The sequence below is a fragment of the Neoarius graeffei genome, chromosome 8 (assembly GCF_027579695.1).
Source record: "Neoarius graeffei isolate fNeoGra1 chromosome 8, fNeoGra1.pri, whole genome shotgun sequence".
NCBI lineage: Eukaryota > Metazoa > Chordata > Actinopteri > Siluriformes > Ariidae > Neoarius > Neoarius graeffei.
Window position 1 is genome coordinate 47,929,589 of NC_083576.1, and position 20,640 is coordinate 47,950,228.

At 44.7% G+C, this 20,640-nt stretch overlaps 2 protein-coding genes across 2 annotated transcripts in view; one reads left to right on the forward strand and one right to left on the reverse strand.

Annotated features, from left to right (window-relative positions):
• atp1b4 (ATPase Na+/K+ transporting subunit beta 4) overlaps positions 1-20,640 on the reverse strand; it is a 50,996-nt gene that overhangs the window by 17,927 nt on the left and 12,429 nt on the right. The gene's annotated exons all lie outside the window — the stretch shown is intronic.
• Positions 6,009-20,640, forward strand: part of tmem255a (transmembrane protein 255A) — a 62,822-nt gene continuing 48,190 nt past the window's right edge. The window contains exons 1-5 of the mRNA XM_060927713.1: positions 6,009-6,114; positions 7,643-7,785; positions 8,191-8,253; positions 19,268-19,357; positions 19,459-19,524. Coding sequence (XP_060783696.1) covers positions 6,060-6,114; positions 7,643-7,785; positions 8,191-8,253; positions 19,268-19,357; positions 19,459-19,524 — 417 coding nt within the window. The 5' untranslated portion in view covers positions 6,009-6,059. The remainder of the gene's footprint in view (positions 6,115-7,642; positions 7,786-8,190; positions 8,254-19,267; positions 19,358-19,458; positions 19,525-20,640) is intronic.

Sequence of the window (20,640 nt, forward strand, 5' to 3'; positions counted from 1 at the left end):
CTCACTGGGCTGCAACAGCCTGCGACTAGTTGGAGACACAACAATTGCGATAAAATATGCAAATTAGCAACAATTTTCACTTGGAATCACACTGAATTGATATTTGCATATTTTATCGCAATTATTGTGTCTCCAACTAGTCGCAGGCTGTCGCAACCCAGTGATTGTAGTATCTCACTGGGCTGCGACAGCTTGCGAACATCATTTGTGAGAGAGTTTCAAAAGTATCTTGAAACATTCGCGGGGCTTCTCAATTTCCTTGCATGAGTCGCAAAGTGTCGCTCCTTCGTTGCTGAAATTTTGAAAATGTTCAAAAAATTTGTGCGACAAAATTTCTCTCAAAATAATCACAGATGCATCGCTGGTGTCGCAAAGCCATCGCGAACCCTTCTCAAGTCAGTTTCCGTGAGGCTTCCTCTACTTCCCTGCCTGCCGAGGGAAAGCCAGGCTGTGACAGCCTGCGACTAGTTGGAGACACAACAATTGCGGTAAAATATGCGAATATCAATTCAGTGTGATTCCAAGTGAAAATTTTTGCTAATTTGCATATTTTATCGCAATTGTTGTGTCTCCAACTAGACGCAGACTGTCGCAGCCCAGTGAGATACTGGCTATACATTCGCACTTCCTGTCTCACGGAAACTGACTTGAGAAGGGTTCGGGATGGCTTTGTGACACCAGTGACGCATTTGCGGCTATTTTGAGAGAAATTTTGTCGCACAAATTTTTTGAACATGTTCAAAATTTCAGCAACAAAGGAGCGACACTTTGCGACTCATGCAAGGAAATTAAGAAGCCCCGCAAATGTTTCAAGACACGTTTGAAACTCTCTCGCGAATGACGTTCGCAATTTGTCACAAGCTGTCGCAGCCCAGTGAGATACTGGCTTATGTGTCAGCCCTGTAATGACCTGGCGACTTGTCCAGGGTGTACCCCGCCTCTCACCCGTAGTCAGCTGGGATAGGCTCCAGCTTGCCTGCGACCCTGTAGAACATGGATGGATGGAAACTGCTTCTTTGATTATAAGCAATTTTTATGTATTGTTTCTTATTGAGCAAACTCTTTGTAGAAAGTGAAAGCAGGAGCTATTCTGTGAGAAAAGTCAAGTCAAGTTTATTTGTATAGCACTTTTAACAATAAACATTGCCGCAAAACAGCTTTACAGAATTTGTACAACTTAAAATATGAGTTAATTTTATCCCTAATTTATCCACAATGAGCATGCCTGTGGCGACGGTGGCAAGGAAAAACTCCCTCAGACAACATGAGGAAAAAACCTTGAGAGGAACCAGACTCAAAAGGGAGCCCATCTTCATTTGGGCAACAACAGACAACATGACTAAAACATTAACAGTCCTAACATAAAGTCAGCTTCGTTGATGCTATAAACCCCCCACCGACGGAAACCCGAGCGCAAAACCATTCACGACAACCGCAGACCCAAAGTCAGCAAGTCAACCATAGTCCCAAAGTCAGCAAGCCAACCGCAGTCCTAAAGTCAGCAAGTCAACCGCAGTCCCAAAGTAAGCAAGTCAACCGCAGTCCCAAAGTCAGCATGTCAACCGCAGTCCCAAAGTCAGCAAGTCAACCGCAGTCCCAAAGTCAGCAAGTCAACCGCAGTCCCAAAGTCACCATGTCAACCGCAGTCCCAAAGTCAGCAAGTCAACCGCAGTCCCAAAGTCAGCATGTCAACCGCAGTCCCAAAGTCAGCAAGTCAATTGCAGTCCCAAAGTCAGCATGTCAACCGCAGTCCCAAAGTCAGCAAGTCAACCGCAGTCCCAAAGTCAGCATGTCAACCGCAGTCCCAAAGTCAGCATGTCAACCGCAGTCCCAAAGTCAGCATGTCAACCGCAGTCCCAAAGTCAGCATGTCAGCCGCAGTCCCAAAGTCAGCATGTCAGCCGCAGTCCCAAAGTCAGCAAGTCAGCCGCAGTCCCAAAGTCAGCAAGTCAACCGCAGTCCCAAAGTCAGCATGTCAACCGCAGTCCCAAAGTCAGCATGTCAACCGCAGTCCCAAAGTCAGCATGTCAACCGCAGTCCCAAAGTCAGCAAGTCAACCGCAGTCCCAAAGTCAGCATGTCAACCGCAGTCCCAAAGTCAGCATGTCAACCGCAGTCCCAAAGTCAGCATGTCAACCGCAGTCCCAAAGTCAGCAAGTCAACCGCAGTCCCAAAGTCAGCAAGTCAACCGCAGTCCCAAAGTCAGCATGTCAACCGCAGTCCCAAAGTCAGCAAGTCAACCGCAGTCCCAAAGTCAGCATGTCAACCTCAGTCCCAAAGTCAGCATGTCAACCGCAGTCCCAAAGTCAGCATGTCAACCTCAGTCCCAAAGTCAGCATGTCAACCGCAGTCCCAAAGTCAGCATGTCAACCGCAGTCCCAAAGTCAGCATGTCAACCGCAGTCCCAAAGTCAGCATGTCAACCGCAGTCCCAAAGTCAGCAAGTCAACCGCAGTCCCAAAGTCAGCAAGTCAACCGCAGTCCCAAAGTCAGCATGTCAACCGCAGTCCCAAAGTCAGCAAGTCAACCGCAGTCCCAAAGTCAGCATGTCAACCGCAGTCCCAAAGTCAGCATGTCAACCGCAGTCCCAAAGTCAGCATGTCAACCGCAGTCCCAAAGTCAGCATGTCAACCGCAGTCCAAGTCAGCATGTCAACCGCAGTCCCAAAGTCAGCAAGTCAACCGCAGTCCCAAAGTCAGCATGTCAACCGCAGTCCCAAAGTCAGCATGTCAACCGCAGTCCCAAAGTCAGCAAGTCAACCGCAGTCCCAAAGTCAGCATGTCAACCGCAGTCCCAAAGTCAGCATGTCAACCGCAGTCCCAAAGTCAGCATGTCAACCGCAGTCCCAAAGTCAGCATGTCAACCGCAGTCCCAAAGTCAGCATGTCAACCGCAGTCCCAAAGTCAGCAAGTCAACCGCAGTCCCAAAGTCAGCAAGTCAACCGCAGTCCCAAAGTCAGCATGTCAACCTCAGTCCCAAAGTCAGCATGTCAACCGCAGTCCCAAAGTCAGCATGTCAACCGCAGTCCCAAAGTCAGCATGTCAACCGCAGTCCCAAAGTCAGCACGTCAACCTCAGTCCCAAAGTCAGCACGTCAACCGCAGTCCCAAAGTCAGCAAGTCAACCGCAGTCCCAAAGTCAGCAAGTCAACCGCAGTCCCAAAGTCAGCAAGTCAACCGCAGTCCCAAAGTCAGCATGTCAACCGCAGTCCCAAAGTCAGCATGTCAACCGCAGTCCCAAAATCAGCATGTCAACCGCAGTCCCAAAGTCAGCATGTCAACCGCAGTCCCAAAGTCAGCATGTCAACCGCAGTCCCAAAGTCAGCATGTCAACCGCAGTCCCAAAGTCAGCATGTCAACCGCAGTCCCAAAGTCAGCATGTCAACCGCAGTCCCAAAGTCAGCATGTCAACCGCAGTCCCAAAGTCAGCATGTCAACCGCAGTCCCAAAGTCAGCATGTCAACCGCAGTCCCAAAGTCAGCATGTCAACCGCAGTCCCAAAGTCAGCATGTCAACCGCAGTCCCAAAGTCAGCATGTCAACCGCAGTCCCAAAGTCAGCAAGTCAACCGCAGTCCCAAAGTCAGCATGTCAACCGCAGTCCCAAAGTCAGCATGTCAACCGCAGTCCCAAAGTCAGCATGTCAACCGCAGTCCCAAAGTCAGCATGTCAACCGCAGTCCCAAAGTCAGCAAGTCAACCGCAGTCCCAAAGTCAGCATGTCAACCGCAGTCCCAAAGTCAGCATGTCAACCGCAGTCCCAAAGTCAGCATGTCAACCGCAGTCCCAAAGTCAGCATGTCAACCGCAGTCCCAAAATCAGCATGTCAACCGCAGTCCCAAAGTCAGCATGTCAACCGCAGTCCCAAAGTCAGCATGTCAACCGCAGTCCCAAAGTCAGCATGTCAACCGCAGTCCCAAAGTCAGCATGTCAACCGCAGTCCCAAAGTCAGCATGTCAACCGCAGTCCCAAAGTCAGCATGTCAACCGCAGTCCCAAAGTCAGCATGTCAACCGCAGTCCCAAAGTCAGCATGTCAACCGCAGTCCCAAAGTCAGCATGTCAACCGCAGTCCCAAAGTCAGCATGTCAACCGCAGTCCCAAAGTCAGCATGTCAACCGCAGTCCCAAAGTCAGCAAGTCAACCGCAGTCCCAAAGTCAGCATGTCAACCGCAGTCCCAAAGTCAGCATGTCAACCGCAGTCCCAAAGTCAGCATGTCAACCGCAGTCCCAAAGTCAGCATGTCAACCGCAGTCCCAAAGTCAGCAAGTCAACCGCAGTCCCAAAGTCAGCATGTCAACCGCAGTCCCAAAGTCAGCATGTCAACCGCAGTCCCAAAGTCAGCATGTCAACCGCAGTCCCAAAGTCAGCATGTCAACCGCAGTCCCAAAGTCAGCATGTCAACCGCAGTCCCAAAGTCAGCAAGTCAACCGCAGTCCCAAAGTCAGCATGTCAACCGCAGTCCCAAAGTCAGCATGTCAACCGCAGTCCCAAAGTCAGCATGTCAACCGCAGTCCCAAAGTCAGCATGTCAACCGCAGTCCCAAAGTCAGCATGTCAACCGCAGTCCCAAAGTCAGCATGTCAACCGCAGTCCCAAAGTCAGCATGTCAACCGCAGTCCCAAAGTCAGCATGTCAACCGCAGTCCCAAAGTCAGCATGTCAACCGCAGTCCCAAAGTCAGCATGTCAACCGCAGTCCCAAAGTCAGCAAGTCAACCGCAGTCCCAAAGTCAGCATGTCAACCGCAGTCCCAAAGTCACCATGTCAACCGCAGTCCCAAAGTCAGCAAGTCAACCGCAGTCCCAAAGTCAGCATGTCAACCGCAGTCCCAAAGTCAGCATGTCAACCGCAGTCCCAAAGTCAGCATGTCAACCGCAGTCCCAAAGTCAGCAAGTCAACCGCAGTCCCAAAGTCAGCATGTCAACCGCAGTCCCAAAGTCAGCATGTCAACCGCAGTCCCAAAGTCAGCATGTCAACCGCAGTCCCAAAGTCAGCATGTCAACCGCAGTCCCAAAGTCAGCAAGTCAGCCGCAGTCCCAAAGTCAGCAAGTCAACCGCAGTCCCAAAGTCAGCATGTCAACCGCAGTCCCAAAGTCAGCATGTCAACCGCAGTCCCAAAGTCAGCATGTCAACCGCAATCCCAAAGTCAGCATGTCAACCTCAGTCCCAAAGTCAGCATGTCAACCGCAGTCCCAAAGTCAGCATGTCAACCGCAGTCCCAAAGTCACCATGTCAACCGCAGTCCCAAAGTCAGCATGTCAACCGCAGTCCCAAAGTCAGCATGTCAACCGCAGTCCCAAAGTCAGCATGTCAACCGCAATCCCAAAGTCAGCATGTCAACCTCAGTCCCAAAGTCAGCATGTCAACCGCAGTCCCAAAGTCAGCATGTCAACCGCAGTCCCAAAGTCACCATGTCAACCGCAGTCCCAAAGTCAGCATGTCAACCGCAGTCCCAAAGTCAGCATGTCAACCGCAGTCCCAAAGTCAGCATGTCAACCGCAGTCCCAAAGTCAGCATGTCAACCGCAGTCCCAAAGTTCAGCATGTCAACCGCAGTCCCAAAGTCAGCAAGTCAACCGCAGTCCCCAGCCACAAAAGCACCACTGCAAGAGTCCAGAGCGTCCTCCAGGCGCGACCCTCAACTGTCCCCATACTGTCGGGCCGCCCTCCACAGGAGCGATGCGATGCGATGCGATGCGACTCCAACCAGACACAGGGCACCAAGATGGATCAGGCAGGTCTGAGGAGCAGAAGACGTCAGCATCTCGATCCCAGGACCGACATGTAACTAAAAATAATTATTGGGAAAATAATTCCCAACACTAAACGCATTGCCTTAGTTCAGATTTCTGTCCGACAAGAGCTCGCGCGTGTGGAGGACGGACAGTGCGCATGCGCAGATGCTGCGCGTTGGATGAAAACACGAGCACGGCTGCAGTGAGTTCGGAGCAGAGAAACGGACTAATGTGACAGCACAGGCATCGGGCTTGCTGTCAGAGAATGCTGCGGCAAACGAAGGCTTCCCAGAGTGGTTTCATTTTTAGTCTGAAAACATAACTGCAGTCCAGAAATGCCAGCAGGAGTGAATGCGCAGGCTGCTGGAATCCCGATGTCCGATGCTATGGGTACGTGCAAGGTCAATGCTGGACGGCTCGGCTTTGATCCGAACATCACCTTCTTTTCGGATATAGCAGTCGAAGAAATTCCACCATTTGTGTGTACGAATTAATATTAACATTACCGATGTCCTCGCTTATGAATTGTTTATATTATATGATATACGGTACAGGATTTCCCCATAGAAGCTTAACAATTCACCCTTACAGTCCTAACAGTAACAGTATATAGAGTAAATACATCGTCCTGCTCTAAACTAGTGTTATTTCTTATGTTGATGTGATCATTTAAGGGTATTTTTAACCTTGTAGGTGTGGCAGTGGATGTAATGGTCGCTAAATTGCTGACAAATGATTATCTTACTTGCACTCTGCGTTTTAACTCTACACTAGAGCAACTTGATCTGCTACAAACCAAAAAGAGTTGAGGGGTTTTCAAATTCATTGAGCTCTAGATCCGAGAGCCTGTAACTACTATGTTTGAAGCTCTGGATGCTTTGTTTACATTTTTTTAAATCTTGTAAACAATAAAATAAAGAGTCATCATTCATTATGCCATTTATAATTGATAACCATGCAACCAAGATGGCTTCCAAAATCAATATGGCTTTTAGTTATCAGCATAGCTGATGACAATACCTAGTGGTATTTGAGACAATGAAAATGCACTAAAGCATTCCAGATGTGTATAAATGATTGTGGGCGGCACGGTGGTGTAGTGGTTAGCGCTGTTGTCTCACAGCAAGAAGGTCCAGGTTCGAGCCCCGTGGCTGGCGAGGGCCTTTCTGTGTGGAGTTTGCATGTTGTCCGCGTGGGTTTCCTCCAGGTGCTCTGGTTTCCCCCACAGTCCAAAGACATGCAGGTTAGGTTAACTGGTGACTCTAAATTGACCGTGAGTATGGTTGTCTGTGTCTATGTGTCAGCCCTGTGATGACCTGGCGACTTGTCCAGGGTGTACCCCGCCTTTTGCCCGTAGTCAGCTCCAGCTTGCCTGCAGAACAGGATAAAGTGGCTAGAGATAATGAGATGAGATGAGATAAATTATTGTATTGAGTTTGGTTGGAGCTCACTCTAATCTGAAAAATCTCATCTCATTATCTGTAGCCGCTTTATCCTTCTACAGGGTCGCAGGCAAGCTGGAGCCTATCCCAGCTGACTACGGGCGAAAGGCGGGGTACACCCTGGACAAGTCGCCAGGTCATCACAGGGCTGACACATAGACACAGACAACCATTCACACTCACATTCACACCTACGGTCAATTTAGAGTCACCAGTTAACCTAACCTGCATGTCTTTGGACTGTGGGGGAAACCGGAGCACCCGGAGGAAACCCACACGGACACGGGGAGAACATGCAAACTCCGCACAGAAAGGCCCTCGCCGGCCATGGGGCTCGAACCCGGACCTTCTTGCTGTGAGGCGACAGCGCTAACCACTACACCACCGTGCCGCCCATCTGAAAAATCTGACCCAGCATGTGCACTCAGATAAGATCAAATGTTTTCATACCACTGACCTACTTATCGTCTTTATAGGTTCCTTCAAGAGGAGGAAGAGAAAGTCCATCACTGTGACTGCAATGTTGTTTGTCGTGTCTATACTTATTCTAGTCTTTGGCTTGGCTGCCACCACAAGGACACAGAACATCACGGTTGGAGGCTACTATCCTGGAGTCATTGTATGTAATCATGCTTATGTATTTAAAATCATCTTAGATGATCATTATTTAACGTTGATGACTCAGAAGGATTAGTCAGTAGTATTCTGTTATGTATATCTCAGAGAGAAGAAATCCATCTGTATAAACTGACTATAGCACATATAGTGACGTATAGTAATTTAATACTCGTTTAAGTACAAATTAGTAAATAATGAGCTACTTAAGTGTTTAATAGTTGTGACTGAAATGTAATGGTACTTGAATTGGCAACTTCAAAGCCTCTAGAAAAGCTGAGAGGAAAACAGAAGCTGAAAAAAGTGAATAGAAACTGTGTGAAAAATGAATGAGTGAGAGTTTGTAAAGCCGATACAGCTCTGACTCAAATGATAAAACCAGTAACAGCATCTATCTTGTTATTTTTAGCTTGGTTTTGGCTCCTTTCTCGGAATCATTGGGGCTCATTTAATAGAAAATAAGAGGCAGATGGTAAGAGGTTTTCCATTACATTCTTTCTTCATATCAATTTCTCTGTTTGTTTTTGTTTTGATTTTCTTCTGCTCACACATTTTAATTGAGCCATGACAATGACACAGCATTATATCTTTATATGAAAATCCACATTTCCTCCATTATGGGGCAGATAAACACACAGGTTATTGAACAGTGTGTTCATGTTTTTACTTGTGCTGTTACAAAAAAAAAAAAAAAAAAGAGGAACAGTTTGGTTCAGTAGTTTGAACATTAGACTATGTTCCAGGGACTTTGGTGAGCTGCACCCAGAAATAGCTCAGTGTAAGAGGAGCAGGATGAGAGTCCAGGCAGGAATTTATGGGAGAAAAAACTGCAGAGCAGAAGAAATATGAAATTGACATCATTGATTGCCAGGAGCAGTGGCCTAGTGGTTAGCGTGTCCGCCTCTCGATCGGGAGATCGTGAGTTCTACTCACGGTCGGGTAGTACCAAAGACCATCATAAAATTGGTACCTACTGCCATCTGGCAAGGCACGCTGCGAGTGGGGAGTCAAACTCTCGCGGTTACCAGAGGACTACCCCTCCACTGTAACCCTAGCTGTGTAATATAGGTGAGAGGCTGTGAAACAGAGATCGGCACCGCCAAACACGCCATTAAATGGTGCGGGAAGGACTTTGACTGCCAGGAGCAAGTGTCAGAATGGACACAATGCAATATATGGACATGACTGCATAAATATGGTTGTTTGTGAGAAGTTGGAGCCCCTAAAGGGGATAAGCAGATCACTAAAATTACATGTAATGTAAGGGCCAGTTAAGCAATAATAATTTAAGTTAAAACCAGTTAAAAATGAATGATGATAATTTCATTTTTGTTCATACAGACTTAGAGTATGTCAGTTTAAAATACACAATTAGTAACGTGTAAAAGGTTAAAAAAAAGTTTCTATGCTCTAAATCCTATGATGTGACGTCACTATATAATGGTAACTATGGTAACTGACTGTGTATACTTTAAGTTTCGAGTCAGAACATGGTGGAAGCAACACAGTCTTTTGACCGTGCGTCAGACCTTGTGATTTACCTTGTTGTTTTCAAGTAAACATTTTAAAAGACAAAGGAAGTTGTCATGTCTCGTCGCTCGCGTGGAAAAAGAGTGTTTTTTCGACTGACTCTAGAAGTGGTACAGTAAACAAAGAAGAGCTAACGGAGTGCCATTACATTTAGTTAAAAGACTAGCTTAACGAGCGGAGCAGCGGAGCTGGAATTGCACTGTGTATGTGTGTGTGAGCTGGGCCTGCTGCATGGAAGGAAAGAAGGAGAGCTCACCCAAGGATGCTGAAGCAGAAACGGACTATTGCTTGAAATATTCTCCAAGACAAGGTACTGTCAGATCCTCGTAATATCCAAGTGCATTAAGACAAGCAGACGTGAAGTGGATAATTACGGCGCTCGAGCCGAAATCAAAGGATGATTGCAAATAAAAAATGCAAGTTATGGATTTCTCCCTGTGAATTGTAATGCAAGCCTTGAGTCAAACAATGTGGAGTTTGGCATTATTTTGAAAGGTTGTATTGCACTCGTTTTTATGAAGAAAAGTGACTTTGAAGAAAAGTGCTTTTAAACTTTTGCATACTACTTGAGCCTTTACTCTGCAATATAAGATGGCTAATGAAAAGGGGGAAGTCATGGCCTAATGGTTAGAGAAACAGCTTTGGGACCAGAAGGTTGCTGGTTCAATTCCCCAGACTAGCAGGATTGACTTAAGTGCCCTTGAGCAAGGCACCTAACCCCCAACTGCTCCGGCAAGAGTGGTGGTGTACCTTGTGTCTGATTAGCCAAAAGAAAAACTGATGATGTGATCATCAGTTCGGGCATTGAACCCGACCAACTGAATGAAAAGGAGCCAAGATTTCTTGAGGATACAGTGGAACAGGGAAGGTCACGCAAGCTGACAGAGAAAGCACTACAGGAGAAATTACAAAGGCACATAGCACTGAGGAAACACAACTTAGGAGCTCTGACAAGTAAAATAAGGGACGTGGAGACATTGAAGGGTGATGCTCAAAATTTACAAAGAGTGAAAGAAGTGATGGGAAATGATTTTGCACTTAATCTACAGGAGTTTAGTCGCCTCAACAATGAAGTTGTAAATCTTTTGGCTGAAGATGAAAAAATATATGACCAGGAAAAATGGTTTGAACCCAAAATGGCATCCATCACAAAATTTATGAAAGAAACTAAAAAATGGATTGCAGATGTACATGAATCTGTACTGCAAAGAGAGAAGGATGAGGACGTTAACCCCCAAGATACTGTTAAACCAAGTGACAGCGTTTCTCAGGTTGATGTCAATGATGTTGGGCATGCCCACCCATGTGGATCTCAAGTTGGTTGCACGTCATGCACAACACGAGTCTCATCAACACGCATTAAACAAGAAGCTGAACATGCAGCCCTGCTTGAACGTGCGGCTGCACAGAAGAAAAGGCAGCAGCTTGAGCTTGAAATGACCAGACTTAAAGTTGCAAGGGAAGAACTTGAACTGGAGACTGCATTAGCTGAAAGTAGTGCAAAAATAAAGGTGCTCAAAGAATATGAGAACTCAGAAGATGGTTTGAGTAACCACAGACAAGCACAAAAGCTACAAGGTAGGAACGCGAAGCAAGAAAGAACCAGCTTTCCTCTTCAACCAGGCAGCATGAACTTTCACGCACCACCACAAACGCTGTGCATTGTGGCTCCACAAGATTTGAACTATAATGCACCAACCAACAGAGGTGAGGACATAATAAAAGTCATGCAAAATCAGAATGTAATTACTGAACTGCTAGTTAAACAACAGAAGCAATCTTAGGTGGTGTTTACATTAGACCGTATCCGTCTCGTTTTCGTCGCAGATGCACTGTCCGTGCACATTAAAACGCCGGGAAACGACTCCACAGGCGGAACAACTTGAATCCGCCAGGGCCCACGTATTCAACCCAGTTTGCATCTGATCCGGTGCTGTGTAAACATTGAGGAACTAGGAAACGCAGTGCTGAGCTCTAGCTGACGTCGTCACTGGACAACGTCACTGTGACATCCACCTTCCTGATTCGCTGGCGTTGGGATCACACACACAGCGGCTCAGTCCCGAATCACTGCTCGTGCGCTTCACTCGCGCGCTCTGTGAGCTGCGCAGGGCCGGAGTGCGCACCCTCCAGAGGGCACTCGCTGTTCAGGGCGGAGTGATTTGGAGCGCAGGAGGAAGCGCTGAGCCGCACTGAGGTTTATTTACACATTTCAACTTATTTACCTCCTTCAGGCGCTTAAACTCAGTGAGAACATGAACATCACAGCCAGGTGTGTTTATCTGCTGGAGAAGGTGTTCGCTTGCCATCCTTCCAGTTGCAAGTGGTGAGTGACTTGCACATGCCCTATATGCACTGGGATCATGTGACGTGCCGTCTAATTAGTCATGTGATTAGCGTATCCGTGTATTGGCGTTGCTGTGTGCACGCGAATCGTTTTAAAAGCGTTAATCTGATGATCCGCTCATACAGTCTAATGTAAACACCACCTTAACTACCAGTGAAGGATATTCCTGTCTTCAGAGGCGATGCACTGCAATACAAATCGTTCAACAGAGCATTTGAGCACTCAATAGAACAAAAGACAGACAATGATCAAGACAGATTGTATTTTTTAGAACAGTTTACAGCCGGTGAACCCCAAGAGTTAGTCCGCAGCTGTGCTCACATGTCACCCAGCAAAGGCTACTATGAAGCAAAGTGTCTGCTTCATAAACACTAGATAGATTAGATTAGATAAAATTTTATTGATCCCTTTGGGCGGGTTCCCTCAGGGAAATTAAGATTCCAGCAGCATCATTACAGATAAACAGAGAAAAGAAATAGAGAAAAGTTCTAGATAAATTAAAATAAATTAAGTATTTACATATACAAATATAAAAAGAATAAGATATGGGGAAGAGAAGGAGGGGGAAAGGGGGGAGAAGGGGGGCGGCGGCAGGAGAGATATTGCACTTTATATTGCACATTATTGCAATATAATTATATATATTATTGCACTATGGGGATGAACTACAGATCACCAGTGCATACATCGATATTGCATTAAAATGGCTACAGATCAAGTCAGATGATGGAAAGGCATTGAGTGCTTATGCAATGTTTTTGGTTGGATGTCGCAACTCTATGGAGGACATAGACTTCTTAGACAAGATGGACAATCCTACTAACCTACGAACAGTGGTACCCAAACTACCTTACAACATGAAAGAACGCTGGTGTGCTGAAGCTTTTGATATCAAAGAGCGAAGAGGCATAAGAGCAAGGTTTGCTGATTTAGTGAGTTACATAGACCGCCAAGCTAAAATAATGCTTGATCCCCTCTTTGGTAATATACCAGACAGCTGCTCAGTCACAACTGGAAAAACTGAGCACAAAGAAAGGTATCCTGCAAAGAGAGAGATCCGTGGAAGCAGTTTTGCCACAAACGTTTCAGCCGAAAACCAACAGTCTCCAGGATCATATGTGAAACCAGCAAACTCAAGCAAGACAGGGATTGCCTTTGAGAAGCCATGTTTGTACTGCTAGCAATCTCACACCCTAGCTACATGTAGCCAAATCAAAATGCAGCCACACAAAGAACGTGTGGAGTTCTTGAAGTTAAAGGGCCTGTGTTTTGGATGCTTCACCCCTGGCCATCTCAGCAAATTCTGCAAAAGAAGAATTGAGTGTAAAGAATGTGCATTAAGGCACCCAGACATTCTACACACACCAAAAAGGGAAGTTTCTGTCTCACCTGACAAGAGTGATGGTGGCTACGGAAATAAAGTAAGTTCTGTTTCATCTGAGAACGTTTATGGTGCTCACAAAGAAGTATCATGTGCTCGAGTTTCTATCACTCAAGAATCTTGCAGCCTCACAGGGGCCAGAGAACCTAAATGTGTGCTGTCAATAGTACCAGTGAAGATTAAGTCAGAAAAGAGTGACAAGTATGTGGAAATGTTTGCTTCATGGATCCAGGAAGTACAGCAACGTTCTGCACTGGAGACCTGCAAAAGAAACTGAACGTTAAAAGGAAACCAACACAAATACTTCTCAGCACCAAGGGTCAAAACAAACCTGGAGAACAGAAACTCATGAACAGTTATGTGATATCGGACCTGGAAGTGAGCGGACTGGAAGACAACAAGTATATTCAGTTACCCAAGGTGTACACTCACAGCAACATACCTGTTCACAGTGACAACATACCAAAGCAATCAGATATAGAGAAGTGGCCTTACCTCAAAGAGTACGCTTGCCAGAAATAGAAGCGGATGTAGGCCTACTTATTGGAGCAAACTGTCCAAAGGCAATGGAGCCATGGCACATCATCAACAGTAGAGATGGAGGACCTTATGCGGTGAAGACTGCTGTTGGCTGGGTCATGAATGGGCCCATAAGAAAAGAGCTGGACAACACAGAGAATAAACCACCTCAATGTTCAGTGAACAGGATCTCTGTGATGGAAATTGAGAAGTAGCTGGTCCAACAATACAATGCTGACTTCCCAGAGCGTAACTATGACGACAAAGAAGAGCTGTCACAAGAAGACAAACAATTCATGCAGTCTGTGCAGGAAACAGCAACTCTAGAGAATGGACATTACAGTATTGGATTGCCACTCAGGAACAGAAGGCTTCAAATGCCTAATAATCATTGTGTGGCAGAACAGCGCATAGCCACTCTGCTCAGAAAGTTCAAGAAGAATCCTGGGTTCTATGAAGAGTACAAAGCCTTCATGGACACCATTATTGACAAAGGCTACGCTGTTCAGTTCCAGCACATCAGCTGAACCGTGATGACAACAGGGTGTTCTACATTACCACATCACGGGGTGTACCACCCTAAAAAAGGAAGGTTAAGAGTGGTCTTCAACTGTACAGCCTTGTTTCAGGGCCGGTCCTTGAATGATGAGTTACTTCAGGGACCCGACATGACCACCACACTGGTTGGTGTCCTCTTAAGATTTCATGAGGAGCCAACAGCCATGATGGCAGACATCGAGTTGATGTTCTACCAAGTCAAGGTCCCAGAAGAGGACGCAGATCTCCTCTGCTTTCTATGGTGGCCCAAAGGCAATTTGGATGGGCCTATGGAGGAATTTAGGATGTCAGTGCACCTCTTTGGGGCCACCTCATCGCCAAGTGTCGCTTCATATGCACTGAGAAGAACTGCTGAGGACCACAAAACCACTGCATCCCCCGAAGCTGTGCAAAAAGTCCTGCATAACTTGTACGTAGATGACTGTCTGAAAAGTGTAGCTACAGAAGATGATGCAGTGACCTTGGCTCATGATCTTCGCACTTTGTGTGCCAGTGGAGGCTTCACTCTAACAAAATGGATGAGCCATAGCAGAAAGGTGTTAATGTCCATCCCAGAAGCACACCGAGCCAGTGAAGTAAAGGATCTGGATCTAAGCCATGACGCTCTACCAGTCGAGAGGGCTCTCGGCATACAGTGGAATACAGAAACAGATACTTTCACCTACAGTATGAAGCTGCAAGACAGACCGATGACAAGAAGGGGCATTTTATCCATCATCAATTCGATCTACGACCCCCTCAGTTTCCTGGCTCCAGTTGTCTTGCCTGCTAAACTCCTGCTGAAAAAGCTTTGTAAAGAGCAACGTGGTTGGGATGAGAACATAGCTGAAAAACATGCTGAGGATTGGAAAAAATGGAAAGATGATGTTACTCACCTCTCCAAGTTCTATGTGAACAGATGTTTGAAACCATCAGACTTCGGATGCATTGCTGCAGCACGTTTGCATCATTTCTCAGATACCTCAGAGTACGCATATGGCACTGTGTCTTATCTACTGCTAGAGAACAAGCAAAGCAAGAAGCATTGTTCTTTCCTGATGGGGAAAGCAAGAGTGGCTCCACTCAAACAGGTCACAATCCCCCGACTCAAACAGCAAAAAATCCTGCAGATCAAGCTAGCAGGGGCTTGAAGGCCAAGAGTTTGATGCAAGGAGGAACATGGATTAATGGACCGAACTTCTTGCTGAACAATGAATGTGATTGGCCAACACAACCTATAGAAAGGAAAGAAAGCCTTCAAGACAATCCAGAAGTCAAAAACACAGTTACAGTCAACACAATCGAAGTCAAAGATAACATGGAACCAATTAACAAGTTGATCTACTACTACTCTGACTGGCATAAGCTAAAAAGGTCGGTTGCCTGGATTTTAAAGGTAAAGAAAACTTTGCAGCAACTGAAGGATGAAAGAAAAGAGTTCATAAGAACAATCAGTCAAACTGAAAAGGACCCTGAAAGGCAAAGGTCAAAGTTAGGACAACATATGGAAAAATACAAAACAATGACAGAACGGAAATCACTTACCTTGGATGATCTGGTTGCCGCAGAAAATGAGATAATTATGTTCAGCCAAAGACAGAAATTTGGAGAAGAAATCAAAGCTCTGCAAAAAGGCAAGCAAGTCAGTTGCAACAGTCGGCTGTTCAAACTAGATCCAATTCTTCAAGATGGCACTTTGAGAGTCGGAGGAAGACTTAACAAGTCGGCTATGCCAGAAAACGTCAAAAATCCAGCGATACTCTCTAAGCACATTAGAGTCGCTACACTGATTTTGAGAGACATACACCAAAGAACAGGACACTGCGGTCAAGAGATACGGCGTGATGTTCACCTGCCTCACCCTCAGAGCTGTGCATATTGAAGTTGCAGACAGCCTCGATACAGACTCCTGTATTAATGCTATTTGACGTTTTGTAAGCAGAAGGGGTCAAGTCACCATCATGTGCTCTGACAACGGCACAAACTTTGTGGGCACTGAAAGAGAAATGAGAGAAGCCATACAGCACCTGGATAATGATAAGATTGAAAGAGCTTTGCAACCAAAAGGAATAAAGTGGATATTTAACAGTCCAGCAGCTTCCCACCAGGGCGGGATCTGGGAAAAACAGATTCGCACAGTGCGAAGAATCCTCAATTCCCTGTTGAAAAAACAAGCTGTGAATGATGATTGTCTTCAGACAATAATGTGTGAGGTCGAGAGTATCATCAATGGCAGGCCGTTCACAAGTATCTCTGGCCAAGTTTACATTAGACCGTATCTGTCTCGTTTTCTTCGCGGATGCACTGTCCGTTTACATTAAAACGCCTGGAAACGCTGGGAAACGGGAATCCGCCAGGGTCCACGTATTCAATCCAGATCGTGTCTGGTCCGGTGCTGTGTAAACATTGAGAATACGCGGATACGCTGTGCTGAGCTCTAGCTGGCGTCGTCATTGGACAACGTCACTGTGACATCCACCTTCCTGATTCGCTGGCGTTGGTCACGTGACGCGACTGCTGAAAAACAGCACGGACTTCCGCCTTGTATCACCTTTCATTAAAGAGTATAAAAGTATGAAAATACTGCAAATACTGATGCAAATACTGCCCATTGTGTAGTTATGATTGTCTTTAGGCTTGCCATCCTTCCACTTACAAGTGGTAAGTGATATGCACTGGGATCACACACACAGCGGCTCAGTCCCGAATCACTGCTCGTGCGCTATACTTGCGCGCTCTGTGAGCTGCGCAGGGCCGGAGTGCGCACCCTCCAGAGGGCACTCACTGTTCAGGGCGGAGTGATTTGGAGCGCAGGATGCCTGCGGAGCCGAGTGTATCCGTGTATTGGTGTTGCTGTGTGCACGCGAATCGTGTATTGGTGTTGCTGTGTGCACGCTAATCGTTTTAAAAACGTTAATCTGATGATCCGCTGATACGGTCTAATGTAAACCCCACCTCAGATGATGTGAATGGCCTTGAGCCTCTAACACCTAATCACTTATTGCTGCTGAAGTCTCAACCCAGCGGGCCACCAGGCATCTTCAGCAAAGATGACACATACACAAGAAAGCGATGGAAGCAAGTCCAATATCTTGCAGATTTATTCTGGACTAGATGGACACGCGAGTATCTTCCTCTCCTCCAAGAACGCCAGAAATGGTCAAGACCAAGGAGAAACTTTATTACTGGAGATGTCGTGTTACTAGTGGACAGCTCTTCTCCTCGCAATTCCTGGCTCATGGGAAGAGTAGTTGAAACATTACCGGATTCCAGCGGAATGGTGCGAAGAAAAACCAAGACCAATATCTTGGAAAGACCTGTCAACAAACTGTGCTTGTTGGAAGAAGCAGCATCAGGAGAGACGATTGAGTGAGAAGATGTGAAAAAAGGAAGAATCATAAGAAACCAGATTAAGTTGGACTGTTCAGAGATATTGAAAGTAATTTGAATGTTTGTAATTGCTTAGTTTTCTTGCCTAACCAATTAGGGGCCGGGTAATGTAAGGGCCAGTTAAGCAATAATAATTTAAGTTAAAAACAGTTAAAAATGAATGATGATAATTTCATTTTTATTCATACAGGCTTAGAGTATGTTAGTTTAAAATCCACAATTAGTAACGTGCAAAAGGTTAAAAAAAATGTTTCTATGCTCTAAATCCTATGATGTGACCTCACTATATAGTGGTAACTATGGTAACTGACTGTGTGTACCTTAAATTTCGAGTCAGAACATGGCGGAAGCAACACAGTCTTTTGACCGTGTGTCAGACCTTGTGATTTACCTTGTTGTTTTTAAGTAAACATTTTAAAAGACAAAGGAAGTTGTCGTGTCTCGTCGCTCGCGTGGAAAAAGAGTGGTTTTTTTGACTGACTGTAGAAGTGGTACAGTAAACAAAGAAGAGCTAACGGAGTGCCATTACATTCACATTTTTGTAAAATGTAGTTTGTAGAATGGTCATTAGGGTGCATCAGTTGCCCCCTAAAAATGAAAAGTTCCTCCGATCATGATGCATTTTTGTTCTTATGTTCCTTTTGGTAAGAAAACACACTGGGTGAAATATTTTGACAAAATTAAAAAGTTTAATGGTGGCACCAGGAGCTCAAAGTTATGGAAAAAGCTGCTATTTTATGACTTTTATGACAAAATTTCAATCACTTTTCATGAAACATTATGGCACCTTATAGAGTATCCCAAATATCTTAGATACACATTTTTAGTACATATTCTAAATATATTATCAAGCACAGTTTGAATTTTAGCTGTTCATTGAATCATTGTTCAACTACTTTTAAACAATACAAATGTATTATGACTCACATTAATGCTTCTCAATCCCTTGCAAAGGTTCTTAACATGATCTCTGGGTCACAAGAAATCAATAAATGGAGTCCAACATTGTGATTCAAACCTTACGCGAAAACATAAAATAAGCGTTTTTTGGCAAAAAATGAACCTCATGGTGCCACCATTAGACTTCTGAATATGGTCAAAAATTTTACAGGATGTCTTTATTGGTGAAAAGGAACACCCAAACAAAAATGCATCAGATTTTATGAAAGTGAGGGCAACTGATGCACCCTAATGGTCATGCAGTTTTGTTCAATGCAATGTTTGTACCTAGTCTGGCTCCATGGGGCTGTCAGTTGTAGAATGTAGTAAGTCATTGGGAGTGTTCAGATCCCTCCCTCTAGCAGAGCTGCGTGGACTACAGGAAGAATGGGATGACGTGAAATTGAATCCTCCCTGTTTCTGAGTCTGGGGAAGTAGAGAACTCATTCAGTGGGAGCTGGGCACAGAGCCAACTAGGGGGCACCAGAGAAAGGAACAAAATTACTCTAATCATATCCTCTACAAAGGGCTTCACACTTTATGACGCATGACTGCAAGGTAGAAGATACAACTAATGCCACAATCTTTATTAGTTGTATTGAAATACACAGAATTCAGGGTAATTAACACATCTGTGCAAAAGAAATGATCGTCTGATGTAACAATCATCATCCTCTGTTCAGAGAGAATGTTGACTTATAGCATGATATTACTCTGTAACAACACTGAAATGCATTATAAGTGGATATAAAACAAAAGTATTTGGACAAAGCAACTATAAAAATAAACAAATAGTAAGAATAGGTGGTGAGACTGCACAGTAAATTTCTGTCTGTGTTGCAGCTTGTAGCTTCCATTGTCTTCATCAGCTTTGGTGTGGTGGCTTCGTTCTGTTGTGCAATAGTGGATGGTGTCTTTGCTGCAAGACACATAGTGAGTTCTTCTATGTCTGATATTGCAAAAAGGATCTTTTGGGTCATATACAATATTTTCCCATTATTATGTACCTTTTTGGGTGTAATGTCATCCCACAGGACCTCCAACCTGTTTATGCTGGTCGATGTGAATACTACTCCAGTGTAACAGCTTTTGATTTAGATGTAAGTTCATTCTTCACTTTATAACCTTATAAATTTATTTCTCATAACCTAGATAATGGCATATGAGTGTAGTTTTTACTGCTTGCTTTTACAAACCCGGACCACAATGGAAATAAGTGTTATACACTTTGTGTTATCTGTGTATCTTAATGTACACTATATTTATGTATTTTGTGCATTATTTTAATAAATAAAATCAATCAACCAACCCCATTTGCAGAAAAGTTGGGATATATTCCAAAATGCAATAAAAACAAAAATCTGTGATTTGTTAATTCACGCGAAAGACAGTGGAAACGTGTGCTGTGGTCAGATGAGTCCACATTTCAGTTTGCTTTTGGGAAAAACAGACATTAAATACTCCATGCCAAAGGTGAAGACAACCATCCAGTTTGTTATCAGAGAAAGGTGCAAAAGCCAGCATTTGTGATGGTATGGGGGCGCATCAGTGCCCACGGCATGGGCGAGTTGAATGTGTGTGTGAAGGTACCATTGAAATGGAGCTGTACATTGGGATTTTAGAGAGACATACAGTGGGGCAAAAAAGTATTTAGTCAGCCACCAATTGTGCAAGTTCTCCCACTTAAAATTGCTGCTGGTGTATAAATCTCTAAATGGTACAGGGCCCAATTACCTCTCTGATATGTTGCAGCGGCCTAACCCAATCAGATCTACCAGATCGCAACAGAAAAATTTACTATTAAAACCAGTTGTTAAAACAAAGTGTGGTGAAGCAGCTTTTAGCTACTATGCAGTACATCTATGGAACCAACTGCCAGAGGACATTAAAAATGCTCCTGCTGTTGGCAGCTTCAAATCTAGGTTAAAGACCAAGCTGTTTTCAGATGCTTTCTGTTAAATAATTAATATTTTTACATTTTTTATAATCTTTACTTTCTCTGCATGTTTTAAATTTACTTCAATTTTATTCTATTTTATTCTGCTGGTTTCTTTTTCTTTTTCTCCTTTTTTCTTTTCGGCATTTTATTATTTTAGTTCTACTGTTGTTTAATTCTTATTATTTTCTTTTAATTCTTTTAATTAATTGTTTTAGATTAAAAATAAAATTATTTTATGTAATTTTATTTCTCTATTGTTTACTGTTTTTGTTTCTGT